At 44.8% G+C, this 12,177-nt stretch overlaps 1 protein-coding gene across 1 annotated transcript; it reads right to left on the bottom strand.

Moving 5' to 3' along the window:
- Window positions 1–26: 26 nt before the first annotated feature.
- On the bottom strand, window positions 27–10,384 carry SCCPDH (saccharopine dehydrogenase (putative)). The gene is made up of 12 exons (XM_040059487.2): window positions 10,123–10,384; window positions 9,836–9,948; window positions 8,952–9,032; window positions 8,374–8,503; window positions 6,882–6,931; window positions 5,318–5,448; window positions 4,629–4,746; window positions 3,562–3,681; window positions 3,381–3,437; window positions 2,328–2,439; window positions 1,477–1,558; window positions 27–1,035 (listed from the first exon to the last, which is right to left on the bottom strand). The coding sequence occupies exons 1-12, from the start codon at window positions 10,352–10,354 to the stop codon at window positions 930–932; spliced, it is 1,332 nt and encodes a 443-aa protein (XP_039915421.1). The 5' UTR covers window positions 10,355–10,384; the 3' UTR covers window positions 27–929.
- Window positions 10,385–12,177: the final 1,793 nt, after the last annotated feature.

Below are 12,177 nucleotides of genomic sequence, written 5' to 3'. Positions count from 1 at the left end.
AATAATAAAGGTGAATGTGACGCAGCTGAGGGAGATAGAGACTTTATGACCTTTATCTCAGAGTAATCATCATACTTTTTACAAGTTCTACTGATACAACAAAAAAAGTCTCTGCACAGAAACAGAATTTAATGTATTCACACCCCTGAAAACCATGAAAGCTACCTTTCAAATATTCCTGTGATTCAAGGCTTCCATTGCCCACAAATACAAACCCAGAAATCAGACAGCAGGACGAGACACCCTCATAATTCTTATACTAACAGCACAAAGCAGCCTTATCAATCACAGTATCACGTAGTGTGAAACAGGCCAGTGCATCCAGAACCTGAATCACATCAGCTCCGAGCCCAAAAACAATCAACAGAAAAATCCTCCTTCTTTACAGAAGCAAGAGCACAATACAGTTCATGACTACTTACCCAACTACAGAAACTACACACAGATTTGCACTAACAATTATTAAATAAAGGAAAGATTAATTGAATATGTTAATACAGACATATACCAACACACATGAGGAATAACTAGTAGCTTCATCTGCTAAGGCACTTTTCTTCCCAGGCTGCCTGCTTTACATAGTTGCAGAAGGGGGCAAAGCAAGGCAGCTATGGTCACTTGTGAAGCAGATGCTATAGTGGGTCCATGAAGTAGGAATCTGAACTTAGATGAATGAGATTAAAATTCCAGAATTAGTACCCAAGAAGTTGCCAATTTAATATGCCTGTGAATTAACACTCAATACCCACCCTTCAGGGGTTTGCTCACTACAGCAAATACTATTAGAGCTTTTAATTCAAATTTTCTTCTGCTTCTACTGCAAACAATAGCACAGTGAAACTGTTTTATGATTAGGCTTTTGCAGCCAAATGAGTTTTATTAGAGTTATGCCCAGGAAAGGTGTTAGTTCATACAGTTATGTTTTGACTTCAGATTTCAGGCTTGCTAATAACAGAGAACTCAACACCACGCTTGTTGAGGCGATCGATCAGTTTTGTTTTGGAGAAGGCGGCTCCTGGGGAATATACACCACCCCTGTTGGTGAAAATCAAAAAGGAAAAACATGAGTGCACCATGACTGAGGGACATCTTTTTGTGAAGCTAGAGATGTGCTTCCCTAACTAAGAAAGAAAAAGCCATTTTGTCTGAGAAGAGTGGGTGAGGAATTTAGCAGGGTGCTTATAATCATAGGTTCATTTCTGCATCCAGCAGGCTCTCTAGAAACCACTCCATCAACTGCACATAAAGACACTGATGCACAGGCCTGACTAAAAGCCCATGACTCCATCCTTTCAAGGCGACTGGCTGGTGAAGAGATAGCTTTAAATCAGCCTGTGGTGAAGCATCTCCCTTGCACAGCCAGTTGGGTGAGGTAACACAAATCCACAGGGCTGATTAAGTGTATTTTCAAAGAGAAATATTTGCACACAGTCACTTTAAGGGAGAGCAAGCTGCTCAGCATGGGAAGGTACTTACCGTTTAGGCAGAGAAGCTGTATCTTCCAGAAGAGACAGACCTGCTTGAACCATTGCAATTGGTGTGGCAATATATCCAGGCTCTGACAAAAAAACCAAACCAACCCCCCCCAATGAAATACAGCATGTTGAAATGTAGGATGTAATCTTGCTCTTCCCTACAGCATTCTGAATAATAATGTCTTTGGCAGTGAAACAGCCTTTCCCATTTAAGAACAGCTGTCTTTACCTAGTAGTCAGACCAAGTAGCTGGTGAAGTCCTTAAAATCTAATCCAGACAAATACTGCTTCACATGATGGCCTCTAAGCACACAACTGTGAGTCACCACATCATGGTGACAGAGGGCTCTCTTACACAGCAAGAACTTTCCCCATCCTGTTTCCTAAATTCAGAATTTTACCACAAAACTCTTGCATTCTGCCACATCTCTATTAAATAACTCAGTTATTTAAAGAAGCTATGCCAGAGTAACTTCTTTCTGAATGTACATTATTGCTCTCTGCAAGACTTCACATGTCGTCTCCCCTGAACAAATGACCTGAACAAAAGCATGTGGTAAGTACTACCCTTAAAGTTCTCTTCCTTCAATAGGTCTGCTCTGCAAAAATGAAAATTAGACCAGGGAAAGTCAGAAGAAAGAGAATGTCAAGAATGCAAGCGAACTGACTATTTCAAAACTTATTTCAAGGTCACAATGAATTCTAGTATCCAAGTTAACACACTGTAAAGACTGTTGGCTTTGTTCACGTTGCAAGTGCTTCTCAAGGGTGAAAGGGACAGCAGTGCAATCATAAACCTATTTTAGAGCAGAGAATGCTAGGCAAAACCAGTCAGCTGCTACTAACACATACCTGGTCCTTTCACTTCCGTGCAGATCTTCACATTTGGTTTGCCACTCTGGGGATCTTGTCCCTCACTGTAACCCTCGCCAAAGAAAGTCATTGTAAAAGAGGTTCCATCCATCTGTAGTGGACAAGACAAGCATGGTCACCAAAAGAGAAACTGACTGCTGCCAGGAAAGCACAAGTAGTAAAGTATCCAAGTATCTGTACACAGAATCCTGCCAAATACTATAATCCATTTAAACATGAGAGGAGTTATTTTGAATCACTGCTTAAAAGGTATAATCTAAATTTTTAATTGCTTCTACTTTGTTGGGACTGTCCTTGTACTAAAGTCTGTTCTCTCAGTACCTTCAGTCTTGGGTTTTTGCTAATCAGTCTCCCTTGGTCATCACCTTTGATAGAGTGCTCTGAGCCATCCATGGGAATACATCAGGCCCAGCAACATTATCCATTTATTCCTCATAGGAGTTACACATACTTTGATGTCTAAGAGCAGAATGCATGATTGTTTAAATACCCAATAACTACCTGAACAGGCACACACAGCATGCATTTGGGCCCAGAGGGGAAGCCATGTGAGGAGTGTCTGAGGGCACCGGGTCTGCTCGGCCTGGAGGAGACTGAGGGCAGACCTCACTGCGGTTACACCTTCCTCATGAGGGGAAGGGCAGGGACAGGCACTGAGCTCTTCTCTCTGGTGACAGGACCTGAGGGAATGGCCTGAAGCTGTGTCAGGGGAGGTTTAGGGTGGATATCAGGAAAAGAGTCTTCACCCAGAAGGTGGCTGGGCACTGGACCAGACTCCCCAGGGAAGTGGTCACAACACCAAGCCTGAGAGAGATCAAGATCTTGGACAACACTCTCAGGCACATGGTGTGACTCTTGGGGGGTGTCCTGTGCAGGGCCAGGAGTTGGGCTTTGATGATCCTTCTAACTCAGAGCATTCTGGGATTGATTTAGAAATTATTTCTTTGACGCTAAGCAGTTGACTCTCAATCACTATTCCACCATTACAACAACAAATGTATTCTGTAACTGTGGTAGAAAACAGTCAGTTACCTGCTTCTGGGTTGGTCCTTCCTCTGTGAAGTATCCACCAGAGAAAAATTTCGGGTACTGGATGAAGAGAGAAGAGAAAAAAAAAAAAAAAAGAAAAAGACAAAGAAAGACCAACAGTAAATTAGCAGGGGGGGGAAAGCAATCTCCAAATACTAAATCATTTTGTGTTTTGAAAACTTACTTTTGTCAGAAGTTTTCTTCCAAAGTTAAACTTCACCAGAAGAAGAAACAACATGCCCACAAACATCAGCTTGATAACAGAGCCAAGACCACCTAAAGTCACGTAAGCGCCATACTGGACCTGAAGCAAGAATGTACTCTCAGTGATAGGATTTACATTAATTTTTTTCCATCAACTGATTTTTATAAATCAATCTACCCCCTAAGTAAGATGTAGCTGTTTCATAAAACATGTATCAGTTTAAATGATGTTTAAATGGCCTTAAACAATTGTCTTAGTTGTAAGGAACTGTTTGAAGAATGCTTCACTTCATTATTCATTCTGGGAAGACAATGTAACTACAGAGTGAAGAGGAGCATACATGGTAAACAAGAACAGAAAACTTTACAGAAAGATGTGTTTTGGTATCCAGTTTCAGCCTTCTCTTCTAGATCTTCCTTTTCTCCTCTTTGTGCTTTTCTTAAAGAGAAACTGAAATAGCAGTGGCAAGCCTTTCTCATTTTGTAGCTTCCAAGTGTATTTTTAAAGCACCATCTCACCCTCATTGCTTAACTGACGCCTGTGATTTTGCACAGCAGTTACACCGATTGTTGTTGCTCATCTCCTCTCAGGAAACCATGGAAAACAAAAATTAATCATCTTTTCCACCACCATTACCTCACACTGCTTTTACGCTGCATACTGGAGACTCAAGCATCAAAGAATTCTTAAGATACAAATGAGCAGCATATGAATTCTTTATCAGAATATTTACTACACTACATTGAGCTACTACAGACTACAATTATGATGCATTTGGAAGCTCTGCTGATACAACAAGAAGTCTCTGCAGAGAAACAGAATTTAATGTATTTATCATGAAGGCTACTTTTCAAATATTTCTGAGACTCAAGGTTTCCATTCCCTGCAAATACATACCCAGAAATCAGACAGCAGGAGAACGTGACCAGACAATCTCATAACTATCATGCTCCCAGCCAAAGGCAGGCTCATTAGCCACAGTCTCAAGAAGCATGAGACAGGCCAGTGCACCCAGAAGACACAGTGTACAAATAACAGTAACTTACAGGTGTTTGCTGCAACTCGGTGTGCAAATAACGCTGAGTCCTTTTCACAACAGAACCATCAGATCCCATGAATGTAATGCAATACTGCTTGAATTCTGGACTGTAAAACACAAATCCTCTGCAAATGAAAAAAAAAAAAAATTAAGTCAGAAAAAAAAGTTCCAATCTTCACACAAACTGAAAGAAACTGATCATAATGGCTTAACCATTACCAATTTTCTCTCAAGAATTTTTGTGACATTATCTCTTTTCACTGAAAGCAAGCAACTCCAAATACATCCCTGGCTCACTCAAAATTCACTACATATATATCACTATATGTAATTCACTATATGCTCTATATCAAGAATGAATTTGATAATGAATATAATAATATTTCATTTTTTCCCCTCCATTCCACTAATCACTTCTGAAATCAAAAGTTTCCCATGTCACTAAAAGTCCTTTATTTAACACATTAACTTTGAGACCCAGTAAATGCTGGGACATGTTCTCTTTTCAACAAGATACGAACAAATCAGTAAAAGTGAACTTAATTCTACTAGATGAGCATCTAGTAGATGTGTTCAAACTAGATGTGTTCATAGTAAAGTCCTAAATGCATCTTTTTAGTATTTAATACTGTAGCAATTTGTATGATAAATACTGGAACTGCTGGAGACCACATACTCCACATGTTATGCTTGTACCTTTTTTTAAGCTTGGCACCAACCACCGGAACAGGGGCATATCCTATCTGTCTGCGAAGCTTCTTCAGGTTGTTTTCATCTGCAAGGCCATAGACAGCTGACTTCCAGGTCCCATCGTGTACACGAACACCCTTGTGACATACCACACAACAGTAATTAGTTCAGTATTTAAAGGTTTCATGGATTATTTTAATTATGATATTAGAATCACGACACGTATTACGATTATTACATATAAATGTTATGATGACAGTGTATTGAAATGGTGTGGGTTGACCTTGGGGATGGATGCCAGGTGCTTATCAACACACTCTATAACTCTCCTCCTAGCTAAGATAGGGAGAGGAGAAAATAAGATGGAAGGTCCCTTGTGTGTCAAGATAAAGGCAATTTAATAAAGCAAAAGCTGCACATGGAAGCAAAGGTGTAGTAGTAAAATTGCCTCCTCACCCCCCAACCCCCATCCTTGGCCTTTATTCCTGAGCAGAACTCAGACAGTATGGAGCATCCCTTTGGTCAGTTTGGGGCAGCTGTCCTGGCTGCACCTTGCCCACCCCAGCCTAGGGAGCAAGTTGGGGATGCTGCAGAGGCAGCCTTCGTGCTGTGCTCAGCAGTGGCCACACAACACTGCTGTGTTACTGATCCCTCTGTAGCTGCCACACAGAGCACAGCACTGTGAGCGCTGCTGGGGGAAAGGAACTCCAGGTCAGCCAGTGCTAGCACAGTCTCCACCCCTCATTCCTCATGATCTGCAACATACTCAGGACCCACCTAACTAAATATGTATCTGTAGCTCTTCTAACCATCTCAGCATAGTTAATTCTCATTATTGAAATCCCTTCTTACCAACACTTTGAACTTATGCTATATATTTAAATATATGTCTTCATACCCGACATAGAGATTTATACATTTCCATTAACTATGATCCCCTGTTCCTTAACAGACAGATACTACTCTCCCATTCCATGGGCTTCCTCCACTCCTCCAGATGTTTTTAAGAACAAAAATTGTTTGTAAGGCTAGATGGGTCCTCATGCCAGGAGCAGTAGTGTTTAGTTGTTGGGCATAAAGACTGGCTTGGATCATTGTTGCATTGCTTTAACAACAACATTAGAATTATTACATATATTACACATTAATACAATTACTACCTACAGGTATTATCATTACATGCATTAAAGTACATTGAAACAACTCCCCCCACCAACAAAAAAAAATCCAAACAACTTAACACTAGGATTACTGGCAATACACTGTGGACCTGTTACAGTTTCACTTGTGCAAGAATCCTTCCCACATCTCTGCAAAAGCAAAATAATTCTTGGAACTGGTTACCAGAGAAAAATGTAGGTAGACAGCTCTGCAAACAGACCTTACAAAAGGGTGTTTGCTTAGAACACTTTTAGTAGCTCCTAAAGAATAAAGTTCTTAGACTTATCATCAAAAACCTGCCAGTTTGCTCCTTGGGCTGACTTAATATGTCAGCAACAGTTATTCTGACAGGCTGTGGTGATGTTATCACAAATACTCCTGAGTTTCAGGAAGGGAGAAACCAACTAACCTCAGGCCCAGATTTCACTGACAGGAAACTCTCAACAGCAGTCAAGGTACCTGTAAGGAAGGGGAAAACATTACTTGGCACAGGCAGTCATTAGTCTGCAAAGCCAGAGAACGCTCTGTGAGACTCAAAACAGCAGGCCACAGACATTATCAGCTGAAAAAGCAGAGTTATATCTTCATCACAAAGCAACATAATGTAACATTAGGACGCACAGCTATCTGAGTTAGCAAGTATTACATTTCTTGTGTAAATTACTTCAAAAAACCCACCACCAAAACAAAACAACCCACACTCCCCCCCAAAAAAACCCCAAACGCAAAAAAAATCCCAAAAAAATTAACTTTAGCATAGTTTAAAATAGTGTTTTGCAAAGAATCTTTAGTGTGATGAATGGCAGAACAACATGCCTCCAAATTCTGATTTGTTTTGCTTTGCTTAATTCCTTCTGAGATTGGAAAACTCTACTTGTATAGATAAATTTCAATATAGCAAGCAGCTGGATAGACAGGGGTATGCCATAAAGTCAAACTAGGAAGAGATAAAAGACATCTTTATTCAAAACAGGTATCAAACATCAAATTACAATCTCATGAACATCCAGGTACTCATTTCCATGCCTTGTTTCTCCTCCAGTCAGATTTGAATTGAGGTTTCTTCAACTGAATGCTGACTCCAATGTAAAGTAATCCCATTTAGCAGCCTTTTAAAATAGTCCATAAAAGCAAAACATTTGGATACTCTTAAGGGCCCTCCCAACTGAAAATCAGACCTGATGAACAGAGTATCCTCATCTGGGATCAGGATCAAGTACTATTTACATAGAACTAAATCCTCTCACATATTTTCTTAAATGTACTTCTCTTTCAGTTACCCTCTAGCTGCTGTTAAAAGTAAAAGGCACTGTATGGCACTGTCCTGCTACTTACACAACAGCTTCTCAGAGCTTGCAGCTGAAAAAGGAAACTTGGGAAACCTGACTACCCCCCAATGTGTGGAGCCCTTCCCACTGTCTCTTCCCTACAAGATTCTCACTGCTCAAGAGGCAGAGTGCTGAGGCTGCCTAGGGACATCCACACCTTGGAGGAGCAGCCTGCTGCTCACAGCTGAACTTTTTCTCCTCTCAGATTCACAGAACATTCCCAGTTGGAGGGGACCCACGAGACTCACTGAGTCCAACCCTTAAGTGAACGGCCCACATGGGGATGGAACCCATAAGCTCGGTGTTATCAGCACCATGCTCTGAACAACTGAGCACCACAGGGACCTCAGTGAGCAACACAACCGTGAATCCGTTCCCTACCCAATAACCCATCCAATGGGAACAGGACTTTCAATTTCTCTCTACCACATTTGGTTCAAACTGGTCACCTGGTAAAGGCAGGCAAAAAGAGACACTGAAAGTTTCCTCGGGACCACTGCTGCTTTAGGAAAACAGGATGAGAGCATAATCTGCTTTCCCTCTTCACCATAAAAATACACTTATTCTAGTCACCTTTCAACTTGTCTCTGGTGTACAGTACTCCCATATCCGCCGGTATGGAGTCAAAGCCACAGCTTCCAACGACATATACTCCCTTTTCTGCAGCTTTTTCATTGTATTTCAGGTACATTCCTTCCAGAAACTGAAACACAGCCGGAACAAATATTTTAAGCTGAAATTCATTCTTGCCCATACCCAATATTAGTCATCAGCACATCACTGTCACATCATAGTACCCTCCATGTTTCAAACCAAGTATCTTTGACAAATATATACAATTCCTGGTCTGCAGTATGGAAGTTTCACAGCAGTGAAAAGAAAAGTACAAAATTCCTATGCAGAATCACAACAGGGGCTTGAAGCAGAATGCAGGAATTTGGGATTTGCACAGAGAACCAAAGAGGCTCCTGTCTTCAAGAAAACTATGCAACTAAGTATAGTGTACTTTAAAATAATTACTGCATCTTAAAATTGTAGATCAGGAGGCAGAATTTGTCTTCAGAAACATTAGCAGAAGCATGAAACATACTAAACAAACGCTCCTTTTGCAGAGCCTAGATATAAGGTAGTGGTTTTTTACTATCACATACCTGGGGTTCTCCACTAATGTCAATGCAGCTTGCACCATTTTCAACACAAGCTTCTACCACAGGTTCTCCAAAGAATCTATACTATAAAAGGAAAGGACACCAAATGTAACAGAAGAAAACCCACACACCACAACTCACCCAGTGTTACCTAAAGTACATCTCTGCAATAAAAGTGAACCTAGTGGCCATTGATTTTTCTAAGTGGAGCTAAAATACAACAGCACTTCCATTTCTTGGGAGTATGGAGAGAAAAAACCATAAACTTCACTGCTGATAACAGAGCTTGCTGCAGACTGCTGCACCTGATTTCTCTCATAAAATCAGATCACCAAGACCACCTGAGTACTGCCAGTAATTTCACTTTACACTTTCTGCACTCTTATCAGCGTATTCTCTACTGAATTTCAGAGACATGGTCGTGACCCAGCTTCCACCTTGCACACTCTGATGCTCTCTGAATGCACTGGAAATACTGCCACTGTAGGTTTTAAAAGGGCCAAGCGCTTCTGGCAGCAAGCCTGTGGGCCCCTTTTCCAGCTCCACGTTTAACCCTAGCATCACTGACACTGTGGCCCAAACCAAAGCGCTGGGCCGAACTTTACCATCAGTATCTTAGGATGCCTGTGAGAGCCTGAAAACCACCCCCGCTGTATTCCAGTGCGGAGACCCGCCCGTGAAACGCAGCACCTGCGATGGCGGTGGGAAACCCTTCGGCCACTGCAGCACACAGCTGTACTTGGAACTCCGGGGTCGGGTTCCAAGAGCCGCGCCGTCCCTGCGCGGCCGCGGCCGCTCTCCGTGCCCCGGCCGGGCGCAGGCAGCGCGGCCCCGCAGGAGGAGGAGAAGGCCGCGGGGCACCGCCGCGCCCGCACCCCCGCACTCACCGGGCCCACGCAGTTGAGCACCAGCCGGGTCTGCTTCGCCATGGTGGCCAGCGAGCCCGCGTCGCCCACATCGCAGAGCAGCACGCCGACCTCCTCCCCGGGCGCCGCCTTCCCTGCGCACCGGAGACCGCCGTCACCGACACCGCTGCGCCCGGGACGAGCCCCCTCCTCCCCGGCGCGGCGCCGGGGCTCTCCCCGCTTCGCTCCTCAGCCCTTCCCGCACCCCCGACCCGCCGGAACCCCCGGGGCGGCGGCGCCGCGCCCCCCGCCCCGGCCGCGGCCCGTACCCAGCCGCTCGGCCGCCCGCTGCAGCACCGCCCGCAGCTTCTCGCGGCTCCGCCCGGCCACGGCCCAGCGCAGGCGGCCGCCGCACAACTGCCCCTCGCCGGCGGCCGCCGCCGCCGCCGCCCGCGCCACCTCCTCCACCACGAACTGGCCGGTGAAGCCCGAGGCGCCGAACACCACGATGTCGTAGAGCCGCCCGGCCGCGGCCGTCGTGGTGCCACCGCCGGCCGCCATGCGGACAGCAACCCTGGTACTGGCGGCGGCGCCGGGCGGCGCTGGCATGACGGTCCCGCTCCGCCCCGCCCCGCGGCCCCGCCCCGCGCCCCCTCGGGCTGCGCCGGTGCCCGGCCCGTGCGCGGCGAGCGGCGCCGCCGCGGCCTCTGGGGCCCTCCGTCCCGCCGTGAGGGAGCGGAACGGCGTCCGGGTATGGCCGAGGGAGCCCGGCGGCGTATGCGACGTTTATAGCGAGAGGCCATCATAGAATGGTTTGGGTTGGAAGGGACCTAAAGTCATCTCATTTCAGCCCCGTGGGCAAGGACACTTTCTACTCGACCAGGTTGCTCAAAGCCTAATCCAACCTGGCTTTGAGCCCCTTCAGGGATGTGGCACCCACAACCCCTCTGAGCAACCTGTTCCAGAGCCTCACCTCTCTTACAGCGAAGGGTTTCTCCCTAATATCTAATCTAAACCTACACGCTTTCCATTTGCACCCATTCCCTCTTTTCCTGTCGCTACATGCTCTTGTAAATAGTCTTGCCCCACGCTGCAATTGGGTCATGCTGAAGTCTTCACTTTTCCAGGATGAACAATCCCAATCCTTTCTGCCTTTACTCATGGGAGAGGTGCTCCATCCCTCTGATGCGTTTGCTGACCCTCCTCTGGGTCACCATTGTTTGGTCCCAGAGCAGGTGTCCTCTCTCACAATGAGTGTGGCTCTTTGTTACGAGCTGCTCCTGTAGGTGTTTCAGCACAGGTAGTACAGGTGGTCAGTAGACTGTTACTCTTGAAAAAGAGAAATGTAATGACCTAGAAGTAAACAGAAACACTGATTCCCCACAATTGCACAAAATATTTATGTTTTGCTCAAGAACAGAAGTGGAATGACACAAAATGCGACGTTCCTGTTGCAGCAGGGAGAACCGGTGACCCTGCAGACACACTTCGGTGTGGAGCACCCCTGGCTGCATGGAGGGGTGAGGCCACATTTTCTGTGTTTATCGCAGCCAGGATGCTCACCTGAATTCCAGAGGCTTGCCGCAAGTCACACAGGAAGCAGCCTAATGAATCCTGCTCACTGGCCCTTTTTCCCAGGGAGCACCTACCATATCTAAATTGTTCCCAGCAGAAGCCTGTCTAACCTGTTTTAAAACCTCCAGTGATAGACGCTTTCATACCATTCCTCAGGCAGTCTCCTCCTGCCTTTGTTATAAATATGGCTGGAGACAAGAAGCTAGATCTTCAGACCTTGTAGTTGTAGCCCCATATTATTTCTCCTGTTTCTTGAGGACATAGGCAAAAGATTTATTCCCTGAGGAGTATATAAAAAGATGCTGCAGAGGTGGAAGCTGCCATGCATCTCCTTAGTCTTTTCTAAAAAGATTCCTTTGATTTTTTTCCCTACAGGCCACTTTGAACATACATTTCTCCTGTTCTTTTTTGAACTATCTTCAGCTGGTTTACATTTCTTTGGTAACATAATGTCCCCTACTAGACCCCACATTCACCCTGTCAGTGCTAAATCGATTAAGAAGGTTATATGATATGCTGGAATTTGCATCTGTTTCTACATGACTCAAGCATTTGCCTTGTTTTTATCTTTTGCAAGTGCCACATTGTTGCTGCACCTGCAGGTCATGATCTCTGCCATCTCAGAGGCTTTTTCAAATTACTGCTGCCTGGCCAGTCTTTTCCCATCTCAGATTTGTACTGAAAGAATTATGACTTTCCTGAATATATGCTAAACATCTCATCTCCAAGGCAGCAGATCCTCTCCTCCAAGCATCAGTATCAACTCCTTGAGTAGTGCTGAAGCAGTTGTTTGTGGGCCTACACCATCA

Source organism: Hirundo rustica, chromosome 3 (genome assembly GCF_015227805.2).
Source record: "Hirundo rustica isolate bHirRus1 chromosome 3, bHirRus1.pri.v3, whole genome shotgun sequence".
NCBI classification, from domain to species: domain Eukaryota; kingdom Metazoa; phylum Chordata; class Aves; order Passeriformes; family Hirundinidae; genus Hirundo; species Hirundo rustica.
This window is presented reverse-complemented; position numbering and strand designations above follow the sequence as displayed.

Excerpts from the sequence above, each read along its gene's own strand:
- SCCPDH (XM_040059487.2), bottom strand. The coding sequence starts at position 10,354 with ATGGCGGCCGGCGGTGGCACCACGACGGCCGCGGCCGGGCGGCTCTAC. Across the intron at positions 6,932-8,373 it reads CACCAGAGACAAGTTGAAAG|GTACCTTGACTGCTGTTGAG; the intron begins GTGACTAGAATA and ends CCTTCCTTACAG. Across the intron at positions 2,440-3,380 it reads AAGGACCAACCCAGAAGCAG|ATGGATGGAACCTCTTTTAC; the intron begins GTAACTGACTGT and ends TGTCCACTACAG.